Source organism: Rhizoctonia solani, chromosome 1 (genome assembly GCF_016906535.1).
Source record: "Rhizoctonia solani chromosome 1, complete sequence".
In the NCBI taxonomy this organism is placed as follows: Eukaryota; Fungi; Basidiomycota; class Agaricomycetes; order Cantharellales; family Ceratobasidiaceae; genus Rhizoctonia; species Rhizoctonia solani.
The window spans coordinates 2,610,943-2,638,678 of NC_057370.1; the positions used below are offsets into that span (position 1 = coordinate 2,610,943).

The 27,736-nt window shown below is 51.1% G+C and overlaps 11 protein-coding genes across 11 annotated transcripts; 6 read left to right on the forward strand and 5 right to left on the reverse strand.

Moving 5' to 3' along the window:
• Nucleotides 1-22: 22 nt before the first annotated feature.
• Nucleotides 23-3,120, reverse strand: RhiXN_04377 (cleavage and polyadenylation specificity factor subunit 2; the record flags this gene model as incomplete). The annotated part of the gene is made up of 9 exons (XM_043324194.1): nucleotides 23-424; nucleotides 490-672; nucleotides 722-868; nucleotides 926-1,377; nucleotides 1,554-1,768; nucleotides 1,820-2,120; nucleotides 2,173-2,448; nucleotides 2,504-2,850; nucleotides 2,912-3,120. 9 exons carry the CDS (start codon nucleotides 3,118-3,120, stop codon nucleotides 23-25), a joined length of 2,532 nt encoding a protein of 843 aa, XP_043176613.1.
• Nucleotides 3,121-3,510: 390 nt separating this feature from the next.
• Nucleotides 3,511-4,379, forward strand: RhiXN_04378 (ADP-ribosylation factor family; the record flags this gene model as incomplete). Its single annotated transcript, XM_043324195.1, has 6 exons — nucleotides 3,511-3,565; nucleotides 3,673-3,702; nucleotides 3,760-3,822; nucleotides 3,878-3,970; nucleotides 4,020-4,294; nucleotides 4,350-4,379. The coding sequence occupies 6 exons, from the start codon at nucleotides 3,511-3,513 to the stop codon at nucleotides 4,377-4,379; spliced, it is 546 nt and encodes a 181-aa protein (XP_043176614.1).
• A 288-nt stretch (nucleotides 4,380-4,667) lies between these two features.
• On the reverse strand, nucleotides 4,668-8,006 carry RhiXN_04379 (exocyst complex component Sec15; the record flags this gene model as incomplete). The annotated part of the gene is made up of 14 exons (XM_043324196.1): nucleotides 4,668-4,874; nucleotides 4,929-5,069; nucleotides 5,199-5,481; nucleotides 5,583-5,737; nucleotides 5,815-5,910; nucleotides 5,963-6,020; nucleotides 6,098-6,213; nucleotides 6,272-6,373; nucleotides 6,434-6,709; nucleotides 6,806-6,927; nucleotides 6,989-7,283; nucleotides 7,354-7,617; nucleotides 7,784-7,894; nucleotides 7,950-8,006. The coding sequence occupies 14 exons, from the start codon at nucleotides 8,004-8,006 to the stop codon at nucleotides 4,668-4,670; spliced, it is 2,283 nt and encodes a 760-aa protein (XP_043176615.1).
• A 2,002-nt stretch (nucleotides 8,007-10,008) lies between these two features.
• Nucleotides 10,009-12,283, forward strand: RhiXN_04380 (regulator of G protein signaling domain protein; the record flags this gene model as incomplete). The annotated part of the gene is made up of 5 exons (XM_043324197.1): nucleotides 10,009-10,098; nucleotides 10,149-10,240; nucleotides 10,290-11,049; nucleotides 11,108-11,968; nucleotides 12,026-12,283. 5 exons carry the CDS (start codon nucleotides 10,009-10,011, stop codon nucleotides 12,281-12,283), a joined length of 2,061 nt encoding a protein of 686 aa, XP_043176616.1.
• A 1,219-nt stretch (nucleotides 12,284-13,502) lies between these two features.
• Nucleotides 13,503-15,897, reverse strand: RhiXN_04381 (AAA family ATPase; the record flags this gene model as incomplete). The annotated part of the gene is made up of 11 exons (XM_043324198.1): nucleotides 13,503-13,670; nucleotides 13,897-14,025; nucleotides 14,417-14,541; nucleotides 14,601-14,691; nucleotides 14,750-14,820; nucleotides 14,869-15,086; nucleotides 15,138-15,180; nucleotides 15,234-15,494; nucleotides 15,551-15,724; nucleotides 15,779-15,805; nucleotides 15,867-15,897. The coding sequence occupies 11 exons, from the start codon at nucleotides 15,895-15,897 to the stop codon at nucleotides 13,503-13,505; spliced, it is 1,338 nt and encodes a 445-aa protein (XP_043176617.1).
• A 960-nt stretch (nucleotides 15,898-16,857) lies between these two features.
• On the forward strand, nucleotides 16,858-17,749 carry RhiXN_04382 (uncharacterized protein; the record flags this gene model as incomplete). Its single annotated transcript, XM_043324199.1, has 4 exons — nucleotides 16,858-17,031; nucleotides 17,090-17,368; nucleotides 17,439-17,540; nucleotides 17,594-17,749. The coding sequence occupies 4 exons, from the start codon at nucleotides 16,858-16,860 to the stop codon at nucleotides 17,747-17,749; spliced, it is 711 nt and encodes a 236-aa protein (XP_043176618.1).
• Nucleotides 17,750-17,864: 115 nt separating this feature from the next.
• On the forward strand, nucleotides 17,865-18,923 carry RhiXN_04383 (uncharacterized protein; the record flags this gene model as incomplete). The annotated part of the gene is made up of 1 exon (XM_043324200.1): nucleotides 17,865-18,923. One exon carries the CDS (start codon nucleotides 17,865-17,867, stop codon nucleotides 18,921-18,923), a length of 1,059 nt encoding a protein of 352 aa, XP_043176619.1.
• Nucleotides 18,924-19,106: 183 nt separating this feature from the next.
• Nucleotides 19,107-20,438, reverse strand: RhiXN_04384 (inhibitor of growth protein amino-terminal histone-binding protein; the record flags this gene model as incomplete). Its single annotated transcript, XM_043324201.1, has 6 exons — nucleotides 19,107-19,271; nucleotides 19,329-19,367; nucleotides 19,422-19,663; nucleotides 19,717-20,220; nucleotides 20,274-20,345; nucleotides 20,399-20,438. 6 exons carry the CDS (start codon nucleotides 20,436-20,438, stop codon nucleotides 19,107-19,109), a joined length of 1,062 nt encoding a protein of 353 aa, XP_043176620.1.
• A 705-nt stretch (nucleotides 20,439-21,143) lies between these two features.
• On the forward strand, nucleotides 21,144-21,786 carry RhiXN_04385 (uncharacterized protein; the record flags this gene model as incomplete). Its single annotated transcript, XM_043324202.1, has 3 exons — nucleotides 21,144-21,222; nucleotides 21,252-21,378; nucleotides 21,423-21,786. 3 exons carry the CDS (start codon nucleotides 21,144-21,146, stop codon nucleotides 21,784-21,786), a joined length of 570 nt encoding a protein of 189 aa, XP_043176621.1.
• A 136-nt stretch (nucleotides 21,787-21,922) lies between these two features.
• On the forward strand, nucleotides 21,923-22,381 carry RhiXN_04386 (phosphatase regulatory subunit domain-containing protein; the record flags this gene model as incomplete). The annotated part of the gene is made up of 1 exon (XM_043324203.1): nucleotides 21,923-22,381. One exon carries the CDS (start codon nucleotides 21,923-21,925, stop codon nucleotides 22,379-22,381), a length of 459 nt encoding a protein of 152 aa, XP_043176622.1.
• Nucleotides 22,382-22,575: 194 nt separating this feature from the next.
• Nucleotides 22,576-27,249, reverse strand: RhiXN_04387 (uncharacterized protein; the record flags this gene model as incomplete). The annotated part of the gene is made up of 14 exons (XM_043324204.1): nucleotides 22,576-23,158; nucleotides 23,194-23,900; nucleotides 23,960-24,153; nucleotides 24,324-25,046; nucleotides 25,099-25,140; nucleotides 25,193-25,279; nucleotides 25,327-25,832; nucleotides 25,879-26,148; nucleotides 26,368-26,387; nucleotides 26,438-26,539; nucleotides 26,591-26,724; nucleotides 26,806-27,023; nucleotides 27,092-27,116; nucleotides 27,186-27,249. The coding sequence occupies 14 exons, from the start codon at nucleotides 27,247-27,249 to the stop codon at nucleotides 22,576-22,578; spliced, it is 3,675 nt and encodes a 1,224-aa protein (XP_043176623.1).
• Between the last annotated feature and the right edge of the window lie 487 nt (nucleotides 27,250-27,736).

Sequence of the window (27,736 nt, forward strand, 5' to 3'; positions counted from 1 at the left end):
CAATAATAATGTACAATAGTCTTCAAGCCGCAACGAGTGCATGAAGGTCATACACCTCGCGCCGGACGGTATAATATACATCACTGATGGACCCCTCCACTACTACTTGACCTCGCGCCGTCTTGCGAACAGCTACCACGTCGTCCAGAGTTCCCGATGTTCGAGTACCACACACTAAAACACCCTCTCCAATAAACTCTGCGGCAATTCCTAAAACTCCAAGTCGTGTTTTGAGTGCGGTGAGCCTGAGGTCACCGATCATGGTAGACCAAGGCAGTGACAATACCGGGCGAACATCAGACGCTGGTATATTTTCCGCATCTCCACTAGATGAAACAGGCATTGTAGGCTCGAGAACCGAAACTGTAGAATTGGCATTCCCAGTCACCCGACCGTGCACAAACCCGATTTCGTTATCTTCAAACTGTGAATAGCAGTTAGATGGCCGCCCTTGGGTGCGGGGGGGGGGGAGGGACTTCTGGTACTTACTCGGGACATTTTGACAGATGCAATGAGCTCGTCGCTAAGCGCAACCGTAAACACGTTGGTCTGTTGACCAATCTGAACAACATCCCCCACATCAGGCGCATGGATGTCTCGTGTCATTGCTTTGATGGACAAGCAACTCTCTTTAAGTGCATCTGTAGCTTCGCGGTGTGAGTGAACGATGATCTAGACATGAGGGTTAGCAATTCATTCTGAAACCAATTGTCCCACAAACCATTTTCCTGGGGTTAACTTGCGGAATAATGGTTTTGACAGAGCGCCCATCATTGAGACCGTCCATATCGACAAACAATAGTTTACAACGGAGTTGCACTTCAATGGTTTCAACAATGAATTTCGAGGGTGGCTCAGCTGGTGTTTTCTGCCAGGTTATGGTCAGCACCAGCGCATTCAGCCAAGGTAATAATTTTAAACATACACTTTTCTCTTCCTCTTCCTGCTTCTTTTGCTGGGCCTCACGGGCCTCTTCGGCCTCGACAGCCACAGCCAACGCCCGGTCTTTTCTCAACCACGCAGCCACATCGATAGTTTCACCGTACTCGTCCACGCGCCTCTTTCGTTCGATATGTGGGAACATTCGGAACCTCGAAGCCTGACCCGCGGTCTTGAAGAACGAGGCGGCCCTAGATACGTTTCCCTTTAAGAAAATATCAAACGAAAGCTGCTTGGCTGATTCGTCTCCTTCGGGAACGCCAGTATCCATGTCGTCGCCCAGCGCATCTTCGACTTCTTCTTCATCTGCTTCGCTGTTGCTCGAATCTGAATCGGCTTCGTCTGCTTCGAGCAGGCGTTGACTTCGCGCGAGAGCAGCTCGTTGGGTGGCTTGACGCTCTTTTGCCGCGCGCTCCTTTTCGAGGTACTGTTCTAGCTCTGCTCCAACCAACGGGATTTTGGAATTCATCTAAGCGTTAGATTAGCTTGGATATTTTGCCCATTTGAAACTTGGAGACTGGGGTAGTTGTTACTTGCCGTTAGAGTCATAGTGCTATTCAACTGAATAGGCTGCCCAACGCTCCCATGCCCAAAGCGCTCGTTATCAGACTGACCCAAATTCCATTCGTTGAAAAGTGTGTTGGCCAGTGTACCGGGTTCGCTGGGCGTTGATAGAATAACAGCATTACCAGGAACAGACGCAAACTCGGCAAATATTCGACGAGAGTTACCGTGAGACAGTGTGGCTGGAACAACCAGGAGGAGCTTGGGCATCGAAGAAGGATAGCGCGAGACCAACGCGTCCGGAGACGGAAATATTTCCAGATGCCTAAATCGGGGGTTAGATTCGATCCTCCCATATGAGACGAAGTCTGCTCACTTGAATCGGAGTGCGAGTGTACCAAGAGCATCGTCTTCGCCTTCCTGGTTACGCTTTCGTTTTTTGTTATTTCCCGCATCAAACGCCTCTTCTTTCGTAACGGTTCCACCAAACCATTCCATCATACTTCGCACCAACGTTAACATGTCGTTTGCCGTGCGGCTAACTAGACATAGTGGTGCACGCAATTTAGAAAAGGACCAATGCTGGTCGAAAAGGACTAGCAGCTCCAGGATACGTGTAGATGCATCGCAAGGCATTAACACAGAATGGCCAGACTGAAGCACATTGGTAACGGCATCTACTCTTCATATTAGTACCCATACACACAGGCTACTCGTAAAGATATTTACCTAGGAGTGCTGCATCACGATCTTTTCGCCTGGCGCTCACCACAAGAGTGCGCTCGGCATCGGTGATTAAAAGGTCTGGTCGACTCAAAGATTCGAGCACACCACCCCCAGCCCCGCCTTTGAGCAAAACAGTGCCATCCAAATGGCGCTCTTTGGTGTGATTGAGGTTGACCGCATAAACTACAGTGCCTGCCGATGGTGAACGAATCTTCCATATGGTACCTCCAATCGTGTGACCAGCCGAAAATGGAGTAATTGTTATGCCTTGACATTTACCTGAATGTATTTATTGTTAGTACGCGCAACCCAACAAGCAGCCAAGAACACTAACCTTGTAGATGTGCTGGCTGGGAGTACCGCAAAGCGTGCAACGAGTCAAAGGCATCGTTGGTCTCCTTGATTGAAGCAATTTTCCTCTGTTTGGAGGGGTCAGGTGTGAGCCCAAAGGTTGGGAGAGCAATATCCAAGCCAGTATCCGAGTTGGCAGGATCGTCGACGGGTTCTTCTGACCGAATGCTCTCGATGTTGTCAAGCACGGCCATACGACCCATTGCTTGAACAGGCAGAGATGCATAGGCGGGTGCGCGGAGACCATACTTTGCGTGAGCATACGGAAAGAGCCCAACATGAGCTACATCTGCATGAGATAGTAGAACCAGATCAACTGTTGGGGCCTGGCTGGATTATGTTTTGTTAGTCGATCGAACACGAATCATATATTACGAGCCGATGTACGTACACAGCCAGTTGTTCACAATAGCGCACCCAATGAGGCTCTACCTGCTGGCTCTCTCCTGGTGTACTGCTCGTCTCAGTTGAAGGCTCGGGGTGCCAGTCTGGTGCACCACAGTCTAGCAGAATTCGAACATCGTCAATTTGCAGAATATAGCATAGTGGTGTTGTACGTGTCGTAGCCGCCCCGCCGGTCAACGGAGTAAATGTAATCATCAGAAAGAGAGTCCAAGTCCACGTATGCTTGGCGCCAGAGCAATGTTAGAGTGGCTAGACAGTCACCGGAAATGCAGTGCACGGACCAACCGAGTCAGCGACAAACGCCCAGATGGCCGGGGGACACGTCAGTAAAATTAAGCAAAATGGCAGAGAATAATTATGAGAAATATAGATTTGTGCTGAAACACGTTCACGTTAGAAATAACAGAGGTAGAGACCACGTTGCAACACCGTGCGGATAGAAAGCTTGTGGAAAGAGCGGCGCATAAATAGAGGGACCATACAAGGCCAAATGGATCCGTTGCGAATCGATCTCACGAACGACCACCACCAGGTCCTACTACCTCCGCCCAACGACCCAAACGACACACTCTACGCTCCGCCAACATGGGCATGTCTATCTCCAAACTCCTCTCCGGCCTTTTTGGCAAGAAGGAGATGCGTAAGTAATACTCCATTTTATTATATTTCTCTATCTCTGACGTGTTATGCTTTTTTCGCGTCCTACGTCCTTGTCGCTGCCATGAAACATGTTTGTCTGTGCTCTAGGCATCCTGATGGTCGGTCTCGATGCTGCTGGTGGGTGCAAAATATATGTCAATTCCTGCCAAAATATCTGATCTGGTGGCACTGCAGGTAAAACCACAATTCTCTACAAGCTCAAGCTTGGTGAAATCGTGACCACGATTCCTACGATCGGTGAGTTATCTGGGTGCATACTCCAATAAGTGTGCTGAGCCCGGTGCCCTGTTAGGTTTCAACGTCGAGACTGTCGAATACAAGAACATCTCTTTCACTGTATGGGACGTCGGAGGACAGGACAAAATCCGCCCTCTCTGGAGGCATTGTAAGCGTGATAAAGAACATCGCATGGCAACAGTCTGACCCGTTTTCAGACTTCCAAAATACCCAGGGTATCATCTTCGTGGTCGACTCTAACGATCGCGAGCGTGTGTCCGAGGCACGTGAGGAGCTTCAACGCATGCTCAACGAGGATGAACTCCGTGACGCTCTCCTCCTGGTCTTTGCTAACAAGCAAGATTTGCCCAATGCGATGAACGCGTCTGAGATCACTGACAAACTCGGTCTCCATGGTCTTCGCCAGAGGACCTGGTATATCCAGGCTGCCTGCGCCACCAGCGGTGATGGTCTGTACGAGGGTCTTGAATGGGTGAGTTTTTTTTATTGCTTAGATACCTAAGCCTTAACTGACTTGTACGTCACAGTTGAGCACCAACATCAAGCGCCGTGTCTAAACTAGACGTTCGCCTATTATTGTCTGTTCCTAATGTCGGTCGTCGGTTCTGTGATTCGATGCTCGTCCCTACTCAATTTTGGCGCGCGAAACTTGTGTGAACTCGGTGTCTCAATTTCCCACTCTCTGTACCAGTGTGATCGATATATTCATTTTTAACTCTTGATTCGGACAAAAAAATGCGAGTTAATATGGAGTTAATACGTGTCAGTTGCGCCCACACCTCGTGGGGCTAGCGTGAGAGTTACTAAACGATACAAGCTTCAGGCGCAAAAAAAAAGTCTGTGAATTAGATCATTCTTGAGACTGCATCTGCATCTCGGCGGTATTTGTCTGCTCGTTCCCGATCCGGTCCCGTGCGGGTAGTCGAGTAGAATCGGGCTAGCTTTTCCAGTAATACCTGAAGCTTGGATGGGCTGACAAGTGGATACTTGGTTTGGCGTGTATGGAGTTGCAGATACTCTGGCACTGAACTATTGAGGACAATCGACGTCATCTAGCAAGATAGAAAAGGTTAATCAAGGAACGATCACGCATTCACAGACTATACCATTCGTAATTCCTTGAATGCCGAAGTCGCCTCTGGTCGACCAATTGACTCGAATTGATCTTTCATAAAGTCCACGTCGACTAGCATACTCCGAATAGCGTCCTCACTCATCGCTGTGATATTCCTCCCAGACAGGAAATCCTGCAAACCAAACAACCCGCCAATCAGCCATCAGACTTCAATCACACATTCGTTTGGACGCTCTCCACACAGACATGGAGCACGGGACACGAGAAGCACTCTGGGGCCCGGTCGGAAGAGAACGCTTACCATGAACAAGTTCGAGACATGAATCATCGCATTCCGGTATGCGGCAGTTTTAAACCGGTCTTCGACGTCAAGCGAATCCACAACGGTCGTCAGCCAACTGACGAGCTGGAAAATGTACAGCGAGGCCTGGGTCTCAGTCGTCCGTGTCGTCCAGTCATATTCCGGCTCAAAATCGTCCAGTTTCTTCGCGATCACGGCGGAAATACGGGACTCGGCCCGTTGGAGCGTCCTTCCCAGAGCCTCCGTAGCGGAGATATGGAACGTATGCCCCCGATGTCCAGAACTGGATAAATGCGTGGCGTTTAGTTTCTACATCACCAAGGCGACGAGCAAGGGAGAAGAAAAAAAAGGCACCAGGAGAGGCACAAGAAGGACTGCACGTACCGAAGTGTTGTGAGGTACCTGTCGACTTCTGCGCATCCATCTCGGAGGTATGCGACATTGACAAGCATTTGAGCTACCTGGCTCAGTGCATTGGCAGTACCCAACCGGGCTGTGTATGTTTCTGCCACGCATTTCGAGAGGAGTTCGCCCAGGGACTTCAAGGGAGGAAAATCACATAGGGGCGGGGGTCACGTCAACTAATACATGGTGAATTGGCGCTACTTAGACTCACTCGTTCCAAGATTTGGTCAACGTTGCGAGGTGGTTGTGAAACGCCTTCAACAAACTGGTAGAATTGATGTGCATAGTCTTTGATCTGCGCGAATAACTTTGTTCGACATCTTGTTCCCCCTTTATGATGAAAGAAGCCAGACACATACCAAAAGCGCTACTTTGCGGACAACTCGGGAGAACGGCAAGCTCTGTGGGGGACCTCGACTAGATGGTAGGATAAATGGTCAAAAACAAGGTGAGGGTGAGATACTACAGATCACACCCCTGAAACAAGCACACACCTGAAAATTACCTCTTTGGCTGCACTGGTAACAAAACAACCCATCAAAAACTGCTCTTTTTGTGCGTCTTCTTGATTCGATACGTCCATGGGTATATTGTCATCGCCGTTGACGGCCTTTGTGATCCCGCCTGATCAATATTCAATGAATTCAATAAGCGTATATGGCTCTTACCTCGACAAACTGAGCCTTGTAGTCACCATCCAATATACCAGTATATTTCTCAAACATTAGCGACGTCAGCCCGTTGATAGGCGACGTGTCGTACCCATATTCCTAACGCCAAATGAGAATAACACATGTCCCACACAAAAAATGATTATGCGTGGGACCGACCTCCAAGGCGGATTGAAACGCCGTCAAATGCTCTACTGCCTTGATGAGCTGATCCGAAGTGAGGGATACCCCCATACCGGAACGAAGCGTCTCCACCAGGCGCTCCATAACTCCATCCCAGAGTTCATCCACGTCATGTTGCGTACGAAATCCGCGACCAGAAGTCGTACGCAGTACGTGAGATTCGATCACGAAAAAGCCAATGAGCTGCTGTAGCAGGGGCAAGAGATTTGCAGCTGTAGCGGGGTTACCGGTTAGAATAAGGGATGATTGAGCCTAAAACGGACCAATTAGTTTGGGGGTTCTGGTTTAGTCGCTTTTTTTTTTTGGTATTTTATGTTTTGTGACACAGATCTGACGGGTTTTACTTACTGCGCGGTCGGCCTGATACGTACGTTGGAACTCGTCTAGCGCATCCAGGGCTGTGTGAATATGGATACTCTGATAAAGCGGTTTGAAATCGACCTGAATTCGGTCGTTATTCAAGATATCATCTAAGGGTGACAAAGTTAAAATAAGTGGGACAATAGATGATCCATAGCCAATGAGACTCACATTCCACCTTTTCGTTAGTAACCAGCTCGACTGCGCAACCTACCCGGTTGGTATACGACAGTCCTTCGCGTTCACGACGAGTCCGCCACCGTCGAGACCGTTCCTCGACCGCAACAAGAGCCAACTGGCCGACCTGTCCTGTAACCTCCCGGACGGTGAGCAACCAGGAATTATGCTCGGATGTCACGGCGCCCTTGATTTGCGCTCGCAACGAAGGAAGCGATGCAAGAATGTGATCTAAAAATGGTGTTTGAGATATTGACGAGAACGGAAGCGAGCGAATTTCTTCAAGTGTCTGGAATTGATTATGACTCATTGTTAATGACTCCCTTTAGCGGGGGAAACAAAAAGGATGATTCACGCACCCTAAGCGCACTCCAGTATTTCCGATCCCTAATCATCTCGCCTACTTTGTTTACCATGTCCAGCACGCGTAAACACGATTGCAGCGTTCCGATCGCCTCATCCAAATTCCCAGCGGTCCGTTTGCTCTTGAGGAGCGCCTTCTTCTTGGACGCGAGGCCGTGTCCGACCTGAGACACCTCTTGGTCCAAACTGTTGATCTTGTCGCGCAGATTCACGGTATACGTCCGTACAGTCAAAAGAGTTGAGACCGAACCCGCAAAGTCCTATCGCCCACAACAGATTTAGAAGAAGGAAAACAAAGAGAGAGAAAAAAAGTTGATAGAGATGAGAATATATAGAACAACGTGCGGATAGACGGGAGGTGCGGTCGTACCTGATAGTTATCACCACATATCTTTTCTATATCCGCGTCTTTGCTTTCGATTAGACCTTGACTGTCCTGAGAAATGCGTCTTGTTGCCGGGCGTCGTGTACAGACTTGACGAGCGTGCCTAGTCCTTCGAGGTTCTCTGTCGTCGAAGACGGGTCGAGCAGGTGGATCTGTGATGCGCGAATGCGGTTCAGAACAGTGTGTGCGAGTGACGATATTACCCACCGCCTGTAATTGGGCATCAATGTCAGATTGTGTGTACGCAGGCCGGCGCGGTGGCATATGGGATGGAAAAGAATACTAGCGAGGTGAGGCTTCGGAACCGAGCCGAGACACCTGCCCACAACAGGGGGCCACAATCGTCACCATTATGCTTGATAAGCGCCGCCGGTTACATTGTGTTAGTATACACACGCCCCAGCGAGACGATCCTCCACGTTCTCGTAATGAATTAGGGGGCCTGAGACGAGTCGCAACGCCCGTTCCGGTTATTATCCTGCTCCCTCAAACCATTCAGTTTTTTTTTTTTGCCTTTGGCCGGTTTTGGATTTAGATTGAGCATGGGGGGGGGGAGGGCGGAATGTATTACAGATCCTTAAGCTTTGCCCCTTGCGAAGGCGGCTTGTCCCGCATATTTGATAGCTTCGGATAGCGTGCGCTGCCGCGGTATCCCGGGCCGCGCATTGAGCCCATGGGCCATGGTCAGTTCCTTGCTCTGAAATCGTGTCGGGGGCGACCGGAACTGGACACAAGCACGCCAAGAAGGCATGCAGAGCGGCGACATCTATCTCAATCACTGACTAGCGCAAGGTGCAGTAACGTTTAACCATCGCGATCGAGGAGAGATCGTCGAGACTGAAATTCACCGGGCGGGTTCGTTCAGGAATAGCCTAGGTATAGCGTCTATATGAGTGACACAGACTTTGGTTTGGAATTTAGGTATACAAACCCGATGAATAAGTGTGCATAATTTCACAGGGATTGGATAAAAAAGGATCATGATTGATCATGATCGCGGACGTAACACATCCCGAGGCCCAGGCCTACTCCGTGGCGCGTTCATAGCAGTTATTCGTACATCTATTCAAGTAATGTATTGAATAAGCGGCGTTTTTTTCGAGGCACCCGGGGCGCAAAATGACCTGGGTACATGCACAAATGATGAAATCGTCGGTCAAATATGCCCGATTGTCAAGGTACAGTACGATTCAGTCGTGCAGTGACCGTTGTTGTGAGCCAGATTGGGTTATTTTGCCGCGGATATTGCGCCTGCTCGACCTCAGTCAGATGAAATAAAATACTATTCAAGATAGAATATAGCATCCGATGATATTCAGCCAAGTGGGCTAATCCGGCGGGAGGTGATGCCATAGCGTTCGGAAAGAGGACCCGAACGGATAAGGATATATTGTATCTCAGCACGGGTTCTCCGGAAACCCAGAGGACTAATCTAGGATAAATAAATGAGTGTTTGAGGATCAGCTCCGCCGGCAAGTGTGGCCATGGGGCAACGGGAGCAATTGGGATGGTATTCAGCCACGTGCGAGAGAGGCAAATAGAGTGCGCCAGACTAGTCGGTCGCCACGTCTCAGCCTGAAACAGAATGGTGACTTGCAAGCGTCGGGCTGACAAAGGCGGGACGAGGTCAAAACCGGTCGAAAGGAGTGTGCTGACCGAGTCAGGGTCCATGGAATGCCATTAAAAATTGCGCTAGCCGGTTTCGAGAACAAGAGGTATGGTGTGTGTGTGGGTAGGTGTGGGCTTCCGGCTATGGGCTTGAGAAAGGCCGGCGGGTGTGTGCATATGCGGGGTATGGGGATGTGTGTGTAAATGTGGAGCCACAGGATGGGAGAGAGATGCGCACATGGGACTCGCGTGGTGGGGCGGGAGGCGCATAGTGTAGATGAGTGGGACAAAAAGGGCAAGCAAGATCGGACTGATATGGGGGAATTGGAGTAGCAGATCAGGTCAAAAGCGTCAATGGTAAGCGTTTCATGTCGGGGGTTCGGACCCATAAGTTCGGGTCTGGGTAGCATAATAATAGAGATGGTGTGTCAGAAGCTCGCCATCTCCCCCCTTGCTGGGCCATCCGTCGTGGCTGGCTGATTCGTTCCCTCGCTGGATCTTATAGCTATCGATAACTTGGTCTATTTTATTTGTTGACTGTACCTTTTGAAGCGACTGAATTCAGATATTTTCCTTGACTGATTACCCGCACGTACTGCCCGGGACCCCCTTGCCTCTACATCCCCTCTGCCCGACACCGCGGCCAGCAACAGCAACGATGTCGAACGATGCACGGAGCCTGCCCCAGGGCACAGCCAGCGCTTCACACATGATGAAGGTAACGAAGCGTGGGCGACCGTTCCTCAAGGTGCGATCTGAGCCATGGCCATTGGATCGACTCGGCTGACTTGGTTCCAGGACACACTCGACCTCTTTGCCACGCTCATTGTGTCGCTCGACCTTGTTACGCACAAGCAGTTCTTCAAGAGCTTTCCCTATTCATTTACGACGTAGGTCACACCATATAGGCTCCTATTCGATAACCTAATTCCCCCACAGCGACGAAGCCGCCCAGAACCTCGCCTCGCTCAAATTCTCCCAGTCCAATCGAGGCCCGGACCCGAGAGACCCCTCGCGGATCGTGACAACGACGACGACAACGACATTCAGCATGACCCGCGAGATGGCCAAGGCCATGTCACAGCACTTTATGGATGCCCGTCTTATCGAAAACGCCGCGGACCGCACCTCGAATCTCTTCAAGGAGCGTGGGGTCTATGTGGTCACCCCCAAGGGTCTCCATGTCCTCGAGCGATTTATAATCAAGAACGGCATCAATGGCGACAATCTCGTCGGTGTATTCGAGAGCCAGCCTGTCTGCATGAAGCTTCTCCATCTCGAGCGACGTCCAATCGACGATGAAATCATCATTTCGCAGCCCGTGATCACCGCTCTCTTCCGTCGCTTTGTCGGCCGTCAGCCTAATTACATGCCCGACGTGGCCCCTGGCCAGATGGACCCCACTACCGAGTACAACGAGCGTGCCAAGGGCATGCCCCTCATCGATGTCCAAGAGCGTCTTCCACAGATGATCGGCAAGGCTCCGCTCCAAACATACAAGCACTGCTTCCCTGCCATTTCTGCTCTCGAGTGGCTCTGCGACTTTACTTCTATCGTCGGCCGAGACGAGGCCGCAGAGATGGCTGCCCATTTTGTCCGATTCGGTTTCATCCAGCTTGTCAGCGACAAGCGCAAGACGAGCGACTCGGCTGTCATATTCACGGTACGAGGTTCCGCCAATACGCCCGGCACTGCGACTGTGCGTCTTTCTTTCCCATGTTCTGACGTTACCTAACTCTTTTTTTTTCCCATTACAGCAAGGTGAATTCCGATGCACCGCCAAGGCCATCTATCGCATCACCGACGAAGGTCGCCGCGTCGCCCGATGGGACCATCCTATCCGCAGCATCGGCTCTGGATCACGCGGATCTCCCAACGCATCCCAGACGAATCTCCACGCCGAACGTCCCTCGACCGACGGCAGTCACGAAGGCATCGTCAGCGAAATTACTTACGGACCTGGCGCAGGGCCACAGGGCCCCGAGACCCTCGCTACCGCAACCGAGGCCAAGATCCAGCGCAGGGCGTCCTTAGCAGAAAAGCTTCGTGAAGGATATCAGGCCAATCCCGATCGCATCCGCAACGAGACCAGTGCTGAGCGCCTCAAGCGTGTCCTCGAGGAGCCCGCTCTCCGCGCCTTGTTCCGCGAATTTTTGCGCGGTAATTTCTGCGAGGAGAATCTCTCGTTTTGGCTCGAAGTTCAGGATCTCAAGCGTAGGTTCACCACTACTTCTACCGCTGCTGCGGCCACCCACCCGATGCACGGTGCGACTTCCCCTCCTTCGCGCCCCGGCACGGCCAAGACGCCCACCCCTGGCCAGCAAGCAATGGAAAAGCACCACGAGGCCCTGGTCCAATTTACATTCCTCATTTACAATACGTATTTGGCGCCCCAGAGCCAGTGTGAGCTCAACATTGACCATGCGCTCCGGAACGAACTGTACGCTTACGTTGAAGACGTCTTTGCCGACAATGGCTTCCCTCGTTCTGGGCCGGGCAACGTCGGTCCCAAAGAAGCCGCTTCGTTCAACGCGACCCAACTCCAGAACCTCATCAAGCTCTACGAGCGGATCCAGTTGCATGTGTTCAGACTAATGGCAACCGATTCATTACCCAAGGTACATTGCTTGAAATTCGATCCGACCCTAGTTCAATTCTAACCTTTTTCCTCACAGTTTATCAAGACTCCACGATTCAAGGACCTTGCGAGCTGGGTAGAGGAAGTCGAGTCGGCTGAGAACGAGACAATCGCGTCGATGGAGGCTCTCTCGATAAGCGGTCCGGCCGTACCACCCGGTCTAGACTCGGGCGAACAGCAAGAGGTCGGACGGGCATATATGACTTTTTCGGCACATGCGGGGGAGAAGGCGGGCCCTAAACCCCTTGGACAGGGCATCGCCCATCATGCACCGAAACACGACAGGAACGCATAACGACCTCCCTCTACTTTTTGTATCTTTCGGATTCCTCCCTCTCTCTCTCTCTGGCATTCTCCCTGGGATTTAATTATACTACCGGCCCTCCTCTCTGCCCGCCTCTCCTACTCTCTCCTCTTCCTCTCGTCGGCTGGTAAACATCAAGATTCGGTTGAAAACATGCAACAGCATATTGCATCTCATATCTCACACACAACACTCTCTCATTGCAATTCCGAACCTGCTCTGTGTAGTCTAAATAATATTACTGCAGGGGAGATAAAAAGCTGATTTTCCGAGGTTTTATTTCGAATTTATTCCTTTTGTTGTTTGTGCCCTACATTTGTACTTTTTTTCATCCGATATCCCACACCTACTCCGTAATTCCCTCGTTTGAACTTCTTTCTTCACTCTGATCTTTGTTCTCCTTCCGCTCTTCCTCCTCTTTTCTATTTGGCCCACAGTGCGTAGTAGAATACCTCCGTCATCCATCCCATCAACCCCCATCTGTTGCAATATCAAATATATATTATGATTTCTTTCACTGACGTCCTTCAATATGTGGCTCTTCTTTTCTCTCGACCTTTTTTTGCCCGCTTGTGAGTGGCTGGGCAGAATGACAGCGCCACTGTCATTCCGCCTCCAATACCCCTGTGGACAGCAGATCCACACCAGGAGGGGCAAACGGGGAGCCGTGCCGGTACGGCCCCAGCCAGTTAGAGATTAAAGTTTTTTTTTTCTAATCGTATTTGACCCACTATTCATTCGTCGCTGATTGGATTCGGATAGCTGAAATCCGTCGTGACTTCGCGCGCGCGTGGAGATGTGGGCACAAAAAAATGGAGCCCATGCCCTCTTTTTTTTTGTGTGTATGTGTGTATGTGTGTAGGTAAGGTAACTTGGGTTGAGTTCCGGAGGTATACTGAAACATGTACTCCATCTGTGATTGCTTATGGTAATCCCGCATGGACCCGGTCTTGCGCTTGGGAAGGAGGGGTGCGTTTCCATGATCTAATGTATCACATTTTATTAGGTCCCATTTGTGAACAATAAATAACCATAGTCTGCAAGTTTGATTGAAGGACCTATCCCGATGTGCACACGGCCTAACCCCCGCGTGCCGTGATCGTCGTTTCGGGCAATTCTTTTTCACATGAAAGGAAGAGTTGGACAAAACATGTAGCTAGACCGACAGTCAAATGATTGATTATACGATACGATACACACTTGAATATACTTAGACATCTCTAACCGTGTCTCGACCCCTCGAATCTTCATCGATCGCTCGCTCCATCGCGGCCAGCCAGACCTCGATATCGCTTGGACCACGACCGAGACCGGCGCTCCCCATGTGTCGAGCGTACGCGAGGACAGGAAGTCGACGAAGCGATCGCCCTGACTTTCCCTGTGGCGGAAATATACTGGCGTCAGTGGCGGTGATTCTCTCGATCTCAGAGGGGGGGGTGCTAAAGCTGGTAGTCTCGCAAATTCTGCTCATTCCACCAAGTGGAGAATTAAAGTAACGGGAGCAGATGTGGTATCAAGCTTGGCATATAGCAAGAGTATGGTATATGTGTGTTTGTGTGCCTTTGTGTGCATGGTGGAGTGCATGAGAACCAAGTTGGACTTACGACGCATTTCGTTGCTAGATTGAGGAGCATGACGCTTGCTCTCGCTACCCGTAATTCCTCGGGCTGCATAGGCTGGTCTGGCCTATTTTGTGCCTCGTTGGCGCATGCTTCTGCGATGGGAAGTAGTTCCTGTTTAATACGCAAATAGTCAGCAATTTTCTTCTTGGCCAGAATCAACAATGCAGCGGAGTTATTGAGTATCTTGTTTGATAAATGGCTGAGTCTCAGCATGTCCAGCCACTGCCGGTGCTCGGTCTCGCCGGTTTGTGGCGTTTGTATGCGGTGCGGAACGTCCAAAAAGGAATATGAGGGATATGTGGTATTAATGAATTTTGAAAAAAAGAGTGTTGTATGAAGGATAATTTGCGGGTGTTGCAATCATGTCAATAACCGGTAGAATAGAAATCAAACTGGTTGTTGATCGTTGGAATGCTGATCCAAAGACACTCCGAGAAGATTCCGAACTCGCGATACGGAAATCTACGTAGGTTTAAAACGAGTGGGCTGAACAAAAACTTACTATGGCCCGTATGATTCCAGCTCTGATAAGCTCAATGACGCAGCTTCGTAATATAAAGTAGATGGCATTCCTCGAGGGCGGCCCGACGTATTGAACAATATCGGCTCGATCTACATAAGCCGAATCTATGCCCATCTGCCGAGATCAACATGGTCTAAAATCTTGTTCGATCGCTATTACATACCAATCGCATCCGGAAGGTTCGAAGTCGAAATGATCAAGACGTTTCGCTTTAGTTTTAGTTTGTCCAATTGGGTTAACAGGGCGTTGACTACCTGTATAAAGTCATGAGCTCATTAATATATGGGAATGAAAAAGTTAAGTTTGGCTCACACGAAGTGCATCGGAGGGCTCGGTTCCTGATATGGCCCCGGCACGAGCCGCGGTAAGACTCTCGACCTCGTCTGGCAAGGTTTAGTTTCATTCTCGGATAACAAACAAGATAGGTATACCTATGAGTAATACTAGAAATATGTCCGGGTCGTCGGCCATTTCCATCACTCCTGAGAACGCACGTTGGACCAATTTACCACTTTCCGAGAACCATCGCGAGAACAAGGAATGTGCATTAAGTTCCAGTAGCCGGGTACCGGCAGAGTACCGGTGCTGGAGCCGAATGGCGAGTTTTTGAGCCAGTGCCCGAGCGAGTGACGTCTTACCAGTACCAGGACTAAGGAAATAGGTTGAAATGGATACTGGGTGCACATCGCATCGTACTTACGGACCATGCAATAGAACAACACGGTTCCAGGATACGATGTTTGCTGAAACAAGTTCTCTGATATTAGACTCGGGACAGGAGACGTGAGCAACTTACGATCTATATTTGCATCAGAGAATATGAGCGTCGCATAGATATAATTTAACAGTCGAGACTTGATATCGTCTTCGTAAACGAGTGTATCCCAGAGCCCTTCCCATACACGAGCAGGGAGCTCGCAAACTGTTGTTACAACGACTGCTTCATCTTCATCATCACCTCCGCCGGCAAATTGGTCCTCGATGGGTCCATCGGTGGGTTGATAGACGTGTATAAGCAAATTGGCACAGCTGACAGGTAGCTCAGACATAGGTGCCGCTGATAAAATATATTTGCCTCAAACTCGGGATGGCCAGATAGATTACGAAACGTACCACTCTCTGTAACGTGAATCAGCTCTACATCCCCCTCCAGAACTGGGTCGCCTGCCCAAGTTTGGAATACGTTGGGAATGTTGATGTGTTCGTGGGTTTTTAGGATGAATGCTTCCACTGCACCACGGATCACGTCATGGCGAACCCCGGAGCGATGGCTAACGCGAACTTCCACTGTGAATACCAATCTCACTTATTGATTGCTGGGAGCTTTATTTCAAGCCATACCATGCACATCCCAACGCGTATTGTCATCTTTGAATAATACCCCAAACGCGTCAGATCTTTCGATGAATATGGATCAAAGAATACTAACTAATAGGGTCGTTTTTTACCATTCCGTTCATGTTTTAGTAGGTCAGGCCGTTGAAGAAAGGAAAAGGCTATTTAGTTATCTGTAAGAGGCAAGGCGACTCGGTGGCGTCCATGAATCGCGATCACGTGGGCGAGGCAGAAACTATTACCAATTGTGTTTGGACGGAGTTCCAACGACCACAAGCAGAGAGCGCTGGGTCATTGCACATTCCCGCTCTCTTATTGTCATTAACAGCATACACTGCATATTTTAATTCGATACAGCACGTTTTTATAGTATATTCTTATCAGTGGCCCATTGCCACGGATAGCAAGCGCCACACGGCATTTCACGACCGAGGGGATATCATTTCGCATCTCCAAGGATAGGATAGGTCCGTTAATAACGCTTCTGGGTGCGGGGTGACGAAAATACCTAACATCATGCTCTAGCCATGGAAAGCGAAAAAATACGCATACATTCTGATGGCCAAGTGTGCCATGAAGTTGGTTCGTTTGGTGGTCTTCACAGCGCCTTTCAGTCACGATCGTGTGAAGAACGAGCCCAATTAAATGACCTGAAGCCTGGTAGTGTTCTTCCATGGTGAGAATAATCAAGCTCCAGCTGCCAAAAGTGGTGTTTTGAAACAGGAGCTTCCGAAGCTCTGATAGTGACCAATTGGAGCGGGACGAGCTGTCTGCATCAGACAAACTCAATATTGTAAGTAGATTACAGCGCTCGCGCATATCCGAGATTCCAAATCTTGACTTTTATGTGTAAAATTTGGATCTTGTGACTGCGTATAGAGGAAGAGACCCAATTTGTGTGGATTTCCAAAATGCCCGAGCCCATTTGAGTGTGTGAGTGGTGGAGCATGTGGGAGTTCTGGGAACAGTAAGTTGAACCCTAATCTCTACGCCTTGTCCTAAAGCTCTTGTTTAACCTTGGGCGCAAAGACACGCATCTCGGAGGTAGGGAAGGGCCGATTATGGGAAACCTCTCACACACACGGATGGAAGAGCTGGCCACCCAGGTACCCGAGGATGCAAGAGAATCAGCTCTTGTCATCCCCGAATGCTTCTCAGCGCCAGGCCTCCCTTCTAGCCATATCAAATGCCTAAAAACCGAGTCGGCCCAAAGGGATCACCCAACTTCCACGGGCGTGGGCACACTCTGTCAGACTGTGGTAAGACCCGCTCTTAGATATCTAGATGCTTCTGTAGATCTTACTAGACATGGTCCAGTCCCATACGATCATGACAGCAGTGTCTGGATCGATGTCCACAAGCAAACGTGGTTCTGCAACAGAGGGCAATTTCATCCGTCAGGATAACATTGATTCGTCACATAGCTTGTGCTTGAAATCGCAATCAGCCGAGGTACGTTCCGTCCTATCAGCTCTGGGCGCCAAGGGCCATCTTCCAAAGCAAACAATCTCTTCGATTGCACTTACTATTCTTCGTGATGGTGCATTTAATCAGGAGACCGAAGCAAGGGGAGACGTCAAAACCTTTCAACTAAATGTATGCGCAGCTCCCGCCTCAGTAGGTGATCTGCTTATTTTTCGATTGTTTTTCATATTTTGGATATTAGAATAATGAACATATCGCAAAAACACCGCCCGGAAAGATCTCATTACAAACGATGCCTGCGGGTGTGGAGGTCACTAGAACGGAACAAGGGCTTGAGAGCAGCGTGTGTATTCCGCTTACACGCGCAAAAAGTCTATCTTGACGTTTTCTACCTAGCCGCTGGTTATTGCAGACAATTCATTGGTGGAGCCTGAGATCGGTGTCTCGAGCACACCTCCATTACGGAGGAGAGAACCGACACTAGCCTCGCCCGTGCAACTTGGAGCGGAAGCAAATGTTCAATCCGCCCCCGACGAGTCCTATGAAACTTAGTAGTCCTCCATCCCTCAAACCAGCGCAAAAGGTTAATCGAATTCGTACTGCAGGCGTGGATGCACCGTTTCGAAACCCTCGGCCTGGTCCTATTCGGTGTGGGCTCCCAACAACGATGTCGTCGCTCCCTCCGAGTTCGCCCCTACCTATGCTCGCCAGCTCCCCATCGCAAAAGAGGCCTCATGTAGATTCTGATACTGAAGACCAGCCTTGTACTAAAGTGCGTCGAACTGGTCAGTTAACCAGTTCCCCATTTGTGTCCCCCCTCCGGAATGCACAAGGTACCAGTGCTCGGCGGCCTATTGGAGGATTCTCAACACCTCTTCGGCCATCTATTGTTCGCTATGAGAACTTCTCTAGTCCAATTCTGCCCACCCAACCAGACGTGTTTACTACGCCTGCGACTGCGGCACGGTCAAGTCCCGCATACAGACCATCAACCACCTTGGAATACAGCTCTGCCACCCCCACATCCATATCCACATCCTACAAGCTTCGTCCTCTCCGAACCGTCATTCGCCCATTCAAACCTCCTGCCAAGTCGAATCGACCCACAACTGCGACGGTTCAAGCACAAAGACAACGTCTCCAATTGCTCCGAAATGCGCTTCGGATTCGGGGATTGGCAGACCCTACTCGGCCTGTTGGATCTGCACCAGTCAAGCAGGCTTCCAACGACGAGGAGCTCGAGGCCTTGGCCTTGCAGTGGCGTTCCGCAGCGCAAGAAGCAGCGCAAGACCTGTGGGCGCTTGTCCGTGACAACATGAGTAGTAACGACTCTTGGGACTTGGGCTCGGGGGGAAGTGCCAAGCCCGATGGGTGGGGATGGTGCGACAAGGCACAACATGCTTCAGCTCACGCAGATTATGAAAATACGGAGGAACAAGGTTTAGACGACGTTGGGAGCCCAGCTATGTTTACACCTCCCCCAGCAGATAAAGTACATCATTCGCTACTCAAGAACTTGAACAGACCTGTTGTGCCACGCAAGACTCTATTGCCGCCTTATGAAGTTGTCTCCGATGGTGTAATCTTTGCTGAGAACGAGGATTCCACAGAAAACATTCCCCAAGACAAACCGAAATATCATACACTGGGGACCCTGCTCACGTCACTTGGAATTCCGCACGAAGTCTTAGGGTGGCAGGAGGACGAAGGAGAATTTATGAATTAATGCCACTGGCCTGGCTACTAGCACCCGGTTTATTTAATATGGATGTATATATACCCGCACTCGTATCAACCCAACCCACATTGCTACGTTACAACAAAGACCAACCGAGTTTATGCGTCTGTAGAACAAATGAGCACCAGAGGATTATTAGGCAACCCACACGTTACCGCGAAACTGCTATGCTCACGCACGTCTTCCCTTTTTGCGCGCAGGCTTGTTGGATACAACCTGCGGCGAGATACCAGCAACCTGAACATCCGAATCTTCTCGATTCTCTTTGCATCTCGAACAATACCACTTCATGTCGGGTGGCACAGGTGGTTTGAGACCGACGCAGTCCATGTGGAACTAGAAGTGATGCGCTCAGATCTGTGCATGTACTTTCAAATCAGGTAAATAACTGACCCATTGGATGGCACAATTTCCATTGTCGCAGCCAATCATCTATCCGCGTGCATGAGAAAGACAGCACAGGAGATGGGATAGCGCCAAACTCACTTCGCCGTACGACTTTTCGTTGCAAAAGCAATACAATGCATCATCGGTAGCGCCGGGTTCGCCGCCTTCGGCTTCATCACCCTGTTCATCTAAGACATCTTCATCCGATTCAGCGTCCGGTCGACGGCGAGCAGAGTGTGGACGCATACGACGTGTCGCGGGTACAACTCCCGCAATAACCACAGTAGAAGAGGGACTACTTGCAATAGGAGTAGAAGCACCACCGGTAGTCGTGCGACGACCTTTAACAACAAATATCATTAGGGGCATACAAGCGAACGGATATGGAACATACGTTTATTCTGTTGCAGCTGAGGATTAGACGAATTGGCGGTCAGAGCGTCGATGGTCGGGGGAGGCGCCGGCGCCCCTCGAGGTTCAGGTGGCTTCGCGACCGCAACGGGCAGGGCAGTCGCAATAGTGGCTGGGCTAGCTGCTGGGATCTGTAAGGTTGGAGGAATAGTAAAGGGAGGAAGCTCCGAAGGAGGGTCAGGAATAACGGGTTGAGGTGCGGGCAAGTCTCCGCTTGCAATCCGCACCCGTGTAAGATCCGCCTCGACTCGGCCAGCGGCCTTCATCACCAGTTGCTGCAGCCGCTGGGCAAGCGCGATCTTCTGAGCGGATAGTTTCTCAATCCTTTCCTGGTCCACTCGAATCTTCTGTTGCAGCTGGGCTTGCGATCCCGCCATGAAGGGATCCTTTTGGGCCGGATTAGCATTGGCAGGGTTAGCTGCGGACAGACTGCCTGTGCGATGGGCAAATGCCTTGGCCATCCTGCCCTTGTTGCGCTCCTGAATTTCTAAGAATACTCCAGTTGTTCATTCATAAATGGGGAGACAAAAAGGACATTACCTTGACATTTCTGATCTTTGGCCTTTATCTCATTTAGCAAAAATGCCACCTCACTTGGCAGGTTGTCCAGAGCTATACCCAAAGATAAATTAATTATTCTAAGTATACAAAGTAGGTGTGCCCACAATAAACACATTCTGATGCAATGTTTGCGGCTTCTTCCATGATGGTCGTCGCGTGTTGGAGAGATTTGGAGCTTGCTGGAGAGAAGCGCTTGGCGCTTGGACGAAGTATACGTCAACCGAGACTGATATAGTACTGCACTCTACGCCTTCTATCCACGATCTGGATCTTGTTCACCTGAAAAATTAAGGTACGGTCCAAAAGTGGGCCTGAACTCACTGATTGTTTGCGCCAGTGCGCACCAAGGCTCAATATAGATCTGGGGTTCACGTACAATGTGGTGCACGACAGTGATTGTATACTGGTTGACATCATAGTTGGTGGATGGAATCGCCGTGTCGGTTGTGTTGGGGGCCAATCCACCCCGCTCGTTCTGGGGTGCTCTTCGCGAATCCGAACCATACAAGAACGAACCCAAAGATGTAAACTGGCGATGCGCATGTGGTGGGGCACTAACCGGCAACTCTTACCGTCCTACGGCTCTTAGTCTGAGACATAAATCCGTGCTGGGCCCGGATCTCATTGGAGGTCCAAACTCATTCCAGTTTCTTCCTCGTACCTTGCCCCGCTGCCAGCACCACAATCTACTGGACTATTCCAACTCGTCCTGTTTTGCTCTCAAACTGAACTACTTGGACCACATTGCCTGGACTCCGCGAATCACTCCGAGGCTGATAGCTCGTTGATCCCGCAACTCTCCGTGTGGAACTCGTGGGACTACAAATGCGTACTTCCCCAACACCAACCATGCGTTCTTCATCTCACGACCCTCACTATCCACCCCACCTCTCAATGTCATTTCCAGCACTCCCAACTCGCACCCGCAGTCTGTCTACCCACCCCGACCTACGGCAGGCGCGGGCCCCAAATGGCTAAGCTCAGTGCTACCTACACCCCCCGACTCGGACAACGGCGAAGATATCAGCGAGGCTGCACCCTTACGTAAACGGCCCACCCGCCATTTCTCAGCCTTTGACTTTGGGTTTGTCCCACTCGTCAGCACACCCGACACTCAGGAGCAAGAAGAAAAAAAGAGCGATGCTACGAAGAGCTCGAAGAAGAGCCCGAGATGAGCCATCCCTGCGTAAAGCTCAAGGACGGCCGGGAGCTTCGCCCGCTGCTTAAACACCGCAAGCGCTCGGCTTCACACCATATCCCAGGCTCTCAGAAATGGAATACCGCCCCATCGCCCGAGTCGTCAAGCGCCTCTCTCCCGCAAAAAGACGGCTCCGCATCCCCCGAATCCCACGAGCACGCACACGTTCATTTCTCTGAGACACTCGAGAACGTGTGTGTCTTTGACGAATCGGCACCCGCCCACGATTCGGACCCCACGCATACACCCCTCGAACCCCCACGTTCTCGATCGCCGCCCAAGTCCCCCGGATAAAGACGCGTCAGCTGAGACTTCCGGATACGGTCATCGCTTCTCCTCAACACCGGGCCGCGCTCGGATTCACAAGTTCCGCCGAGCCTTCGCCAACTGTAGCGCACCATCCACGCCCGGCGCATGCCCACGAGACAGCATGCAGCTCACCCTCGCATGCGACTCGAGTTTGCCTTCGGCCGCGAACGCGCCTACGCATGGGATGTTTACCACCCTGGGCGTCGGGCTCTCTCCTGATCGAGAGTCGCTCACGGGCGTCGTGCGCGTGCGCAACGTTGCGTTTGAAAAGTCCGTTTCAGTGATTTATTCCACGGACGATTGGAACACTCAGGCCGAGGCGTCTGCACGTTGGACGGGCGCATATAGGCTCGGCACGGAGAGCCCAGAGGTCCCGCCCCGTCCGGAAGGATACGATGACTTTGAGTTCAGGATCCCTTTGAAGGATATGGGCATTCGCGGCTCGGCTGGGTCAGCCGTTCGGGCTAAAATACTACATTTCGCGGTAAAGTACGAGGTGCCGGGCCAAGGCGAATGGTGGGACAATCGCAACGGCCAAAACTGGACCGCGAGGTTCCGCGCTGTGAATGCGGGACTCTGAACGCTCTGAATGAAATTTGAACGCATGCATGTACCATGGACTCTCTCGTCTTGTTTTGCAAACCTTTGAACAATGGTTTCTTGACTCTGTTCTGCACATCACTTGTATATCCCTAGGATTACTCGCACTCCCCACTCGTCCCGCGATGTATCACTTTATGTATCTTACCACAGAGAAATAAACAGTCTATGAGATCACCTAACCTTAACCAATTGTCGATTGGCGTTGTGCAGAATTAGCACTGTTCCCCGTACCAGGTCTTGGCTGACGAATGACCGAAAAGGAGGGTTTGGAAGGTTCTTCATCGCCTCCCCCAACGCCTGTAGCTTCACTCCCATTCGCACCTCCTTTACGCATGACGACAACCCACCACCACCGCCGCCTGCTCCTGCCCCTCCGCTATTCTCCGCACCACCCGTCCAATCAACATCCGCTTCACTTCCCCTCCGCTTCTTCCCAAACGGCCACAACCGACCAGGACCCGCGATCCCATCTCCAGTCCCCGTCCCCGAACTCGTATCGTCCTGGCTCCCGTCCCTCCCGCCGCTCCGCCCAAACCAAAACCGACGACGGGTAGGCTCCGAGCTCGCGGGCGAGTCGTCCTCGTCCGGAACGGCGATCTGCGGCAGGGGCAGCGTGCTTGGCGCAAGCTGGACGGGCCGGGCCGCGTCTTCGATGACGGCCGTTTGGGAGCGCGTGCGCGAGTGCTGGCGCACGTTGGACGGCTGTTCGGGAGGACGCGCACCGGGCGGGAGGTGGATTTGAGAACTCAACGGGCTGGGTCTTGCCGGTGCGCGAATCGCAAAGGGGACTCGTAGTGCGCCCGGCCGCCCTTGACGCGGCTGAACCCAGAGGACGAAGGCGTGTTGTTCACGAATCCGGAGGACGAAGACTGGTTGGTCGGGACGGGTTGATATGCGGGTCCGGGTTGAGACGCAGGCGGGACTTGTAGTGCCCCTTGGGGCGGTGAGGTCTGGTGTTTATTCCACGACTGCATAATGTGCCCCGCGTCATCTTCATCCGCTTCTTGGTAAGATTGCCATATTTGCTCAGGTCGGAGGTACGACTGCGGAGCGGGGCCGGGCGGGTACGACGTAAGACCGTTCGAGGGAGGGTAGTTGCCGTACGGTCCGTTGGGTATAGGGTGATTTCCGTTCATGCCTGGTGGTCCTGGTGCGTACCCTGCAGTAGGATATTCCAACCCACTCGAAGACCGACCCATCAACCCAGCTTTAGAATTCGAGCTGCCGGAAATGCTTCCCGAGAGCTGGTAGCGATGTCCACGAGAGCGTCGTTTGCGTTTTGATCGACTGCCACAGCATCCTGCCAACCCAAGCGCGCCGATGAAGCCGGTGTCGACTGAATGGTGCGAGCGGTCGAATGAAACTTTGAATATAAGCCGAACGAGACCTTCGAGGATCTTGAAGAACAGGACAACGATGAACGTGATGTAGATTATTCCGGCGATGATGAGTATAGCATAGGCAATCCATGCACCAGCCGAATCCCCAATTGCGACCTATAAATTGATTAAAATGAGGTCAAAGAGTGCATATAGAGAAAAAGAGATAAACTCACCACGGGGCTCAGAATAACCAACAAAACCGAGCTTATGATCCTCAATACGCAGAACAGAAAGCTGATCAAGCTCATATGCGCGCCTTTGCCCCAGGGCAGCCAGATGCTCGTCGCCAAAGCCGAGGCTACCTCGATCACGAGTATGATAATCGACTGGGCCGTTCCGCTTTTTTGGCCCGCACCAATGACTGAACCTATGCACCGAATCAACGAGTTATTAGGAGAACTAGAATGAAGGAATGAAATAGAGGACTAACCAAGGGCGATATTATTCGCGAAAAACAACCCAGCAAACAATTGACTCCCGTGTCCGTAATGGTTGTACAGCGGTCCGAGCGCAAGCAAGGTCCGCGTCGCATCATACAGCTTCCCAGTTGGCGTCGTCGTGACACGATAATCAAAAATAACGGGATCCCGATCGAGAACACCGAAAAGGTGAGCGCAGCAAGAATAATAGAAAGAGTTGTCGCCGTAGATCGACCGAGCGTAAATTGATAGCACGAGAAGATGGTTACGGGGAGATGGAAGAGTAAGAGAAGGCGAACGAGGTTTCCGTGCAGGACGCTGCCGTGGAACGAGCTCTGACCGAGTCGGTAGCGCCACCATCCACGACGGGCGTGTCCATGTCCGGCGCTTCGGGCCGCGACGCCTGGATAGAGTTGGGAGTCGGGTGAAGGCGAGCGTACGACGTCTTTCACATCCCCGCCCCCATTCGCAGGTACTCCTCGGGAACGAGAGGAATTGTTCTTGCCCGACGCGACGCTGGATATGAGCCAGTCGACCGCCCAGATAAACACGCTAATGACCAATGTGGAAGCGACGATGGCCAAAAACGTCGAGACGCACATGCCGAATAGGTCTTGCTCTCTTAGTCCGACCGCAGCGGCAAGTGCGGGCAAACCGCGGTCGCTTTCGATCGGGTATGACGGGAATGTGAATAAACTATTGGGAGCGTTGGGGTCAATGTAAATGGGGGACGTCGTGTTCTCCATTTGGGCACTGAATGCATCCGGAGGAGTGTACGCGGGCACTCGGAGAGGCCACCAATGTTCATTTGCAGAGTTTTCGCCTTGGATAATGGTTACGTCTAGAGAGAAAAAGGTTGGAGCGAGTAACAGAGCGGGTTGTTGGAAGCTTACTATAAAGGAGATGGGACCAGGCGGCGTTGGACAATATTGGGTCTACATAACGAAATGAGCGCGTGAGCCAGATGAACAAAGCTACTAGACTTACAGATAAAATTGGGCCATTCGACGGCAACCATGGCTAAACAGGCACACCACTGAGTATGGAATATGATATCGCGCATAGACGGGGTGGCTACAGACCCAGTTAGGATTAAGAAACTAGAGATGGTATAGACTTACCAAAACGCAAGAGAGCAGGTGATGCAGCGAGGCGCTCTCCGCTGATGGCACTTGCCAAAACGGTACCTGCCCATCGGATGTAAACCCACCGCTGGTTCGAGTCCCAACTTCCGCGTCTCCAGGCTGCTGCTATGCGGGCAAGACCGACGATGAGCCAGTAGGCAATGGCAAGACCGACAGAGACCCAAAAGAGAATACCCGCATAATCAAATGAGCCGCCGACACCGATATCAACGATTGGGGTAACAGCAACATCAATGCAAGCGAGTTCCTTGGCAGGGTTGCTGGTGTCAAGGACTTGAACGCGGGTGTTGAGAGTCACGAGTTGGTAGTCGTGTGGGAGAGGCGACTGGATTCCAAATGCGAGTGGTCCGGCGGGAACAATACAATCTGTGTCGTTGTATGACCTCGGTGCATATGGCACCGGAGGCACTATATGGTAGCAGAAGAACGTCTTGTTCCAGAATACATCGCTAGTCGCGATACTGTCGAATATATCAGAGTCGCTTGCCCAAAAGTTAGCGAGGAAATTATAATAATTATACTTCATACATACTGGACAGTTTGGTGTCGCTGGACCATCCATCGAGCTCTGAGCCTATTTCAGAGATAAAGCTGAGACGCAATTGCCTGCCATTGCCATCGCCAATGTCTGTAATCTGAGAATACACATTCGTCACGTTGATCAACTGGGAGGAATTATATCGGTCATCGGTATATGTCTGTGACGAAAGGCAGTTTTCAAACGGCACAGTGTTCGGCGTCGCATTAGCCCGCAGGAACACTGCGAGCGCTGCTACCGCCGAGAGCACCCTCATTGTCCTTGTCGTCGTCGTGAATAAGTATTCCAACAAGCGCCGACCTGCCGATCGCAATTGCAACTCCATTATCATTTACGCGACAAGGCTGTGCTCCACTCTTTTGTGTAATTTGGTCCGTTTTCATAGGGCATGGTACTACATTACAAAAATGACAGAAAACAAGTACTTTGGACTACGCGAGGGGTATCACACTATAACCAGAGACCAGCTCTAAACCAACCCATCGTATAACGAGAGGGCCTACATCATGTTTAGATAATGCCCCACGGTCATCATGCGCTCATACTTACCTGGACAATAGTCGGATCCTGTTTGCTGCCCTCGACAAACTCGTCATACGTTAGTCGCGCGTCCTTGTCACGGTCCATATTTCTGAATATCTTGTCCACGCGCTGTTCCAACCCATGAGTGACATCCTAATACGGTCAACACAGCCTGCATACCTTTTCGGGTGTGTCCTCGTCAGCAGGCAGCTTGACCATTTGACCAGTCATCTTATATATTGAGCGCACGATTTGGAGCATCTCGTCGTACGTGATGAATCCGTCACCGTCGATGTCATACAGCTGGAACGCCCCTGTGTCTCTGTTTCAGCGCGAGTGCCCTAGCCACCACCACCACCGCCATGACCACAATGACCACGACCCTGCTCACTCACATTTCAGCTTCTCATCGAGTCGTCCTCGACTAGTAACACTCAAAGCACCGATAAACTCCTTAAAGTCAATGGTGCCGTTCTTGTCGTTATCAAACACATTAAAGACATAGTCGGCAAACTGGCCCGGGTCGCCAAAGGGGAAGAACTGCTTATATATCCGCGAAAACTCGTGCTTGTCGAGTTGGCCGCTAGGACAGTCCTTGAGGAACCCTTTGTACCTGTTGGTAGTGGGGAAATAACCGTTTTAGCAAAGCACACAGATCCCATGCCGTGATAAAGTACCGACCACTGCTGTAATTCCTTCTTGTCAACTACCAACGCAATCAAAATAAATCATAAATCAGTGCACCGCCACGAGTCCTCGCATCCCACAAACGCACAGTAAGTGTTCTTCTGCAGCTCGGCGAGTTGCTCCTGGGACAGTTTGCTGGTCTTGTTACCCATGGTCAGCGCTCGATGGTCGTTGTTGGGTTTCGGATTCTAGGATAGCCAACTTCGTGGATGGTAGTAATAGGGTACAGAGGAAAGAGGAGCAAGGTCACACATCCGATTAAATGAGGTCACAATAAATGTGGTCACCTGCGAATGCTGTGTTTTCTGGAACACCACGACTTTTCCATCGACACGGCGTATATCCAATCCCGACTCGATGTGCGTTCTTTTTTGCCGCAGATATTTTTTTTTACGTCCGGATGTCCCCCTGCCCCTGCCTCTGCACTTCCCAAGTCTTTCCACAGGAACTTCCGCCCCCGCCCATCCCCCGGCGCCGAGCAAACCGCCAATGCGGCCGCATATATGCCTCTCTCCCCGGAAGAGGTCTAGCACCCCTCTAAGCGCCGAGCGTTAACCAAAGCAAGGGGCCACCTTCCCCATCTGGGTATATGCCATTGGATATCACATCCGATAGGGCCACAACTGGCAAAGGGACGCA